The sequence below is a fragment of the Penaeus monodon genome, chromosome 28, assembly GCF_015228065.2.
Source record: "Penaeus monodon isolate SGIC_2016 chromosome 28, NSTDA_Pmon_1, whole genome shotgun sequence".
Classification (NCBI taxonomy): domain Eukaryota; kingdom Metazoa; phylum Arthropoda; class Malacostraca; order Decapoda; family Penaeidae; genus Penaeus; species Penaeus monodon.
In genome coordinates, this window is record NC_051413.1 from 25,775,841 (window position 1) to 25,776,081 (window position 241).

The 241-nt window shown below is 46.5% G+C and overlaps 1 protein-coding gene across 1 annotated transcript in view; it reads left to right on the forward strand.

Moving 5' to 3' along the window:
• The window catches only part of LOC119591432, a gene marked incomplete in the record, with an annotated part of 5,131 nt that overhangs the window by 1,215 nt on the left and 3,675 nt on the right, over positions 1 to 241 (forward strand). Inside the window, 1 exon segment of the mRNA XM_037940173.1 lies at positions 43 to 199. Within this exon segment, the coding sequence (XP_037796101.1) occupies positions 43 to 199 (157 nt within the window).

Genomic DNA, 241 nt, shown 5'->3' on the forward strand with positions numbered 1-241 from the left:
ACGTCACCCAATCGAAAACACCTTCTCATCTTTTCTCTCCAGGTAGCAAGCCAACTGGAATGTGCGGCGCTGTGCCTTACCGTGCTGTGCGTCTGTTACAACCTGGAGGTGCGGAACAGTACGCTAACCTGCGCAGCATTGTCAACCATAAGGGAATTCACAGAGCAACCTTATACTCGCAGTTTTTTCAGTAGGAAAGGTCAGGAGAAAAATAATAACTGTTTTGTTTGTTGTTGAATGG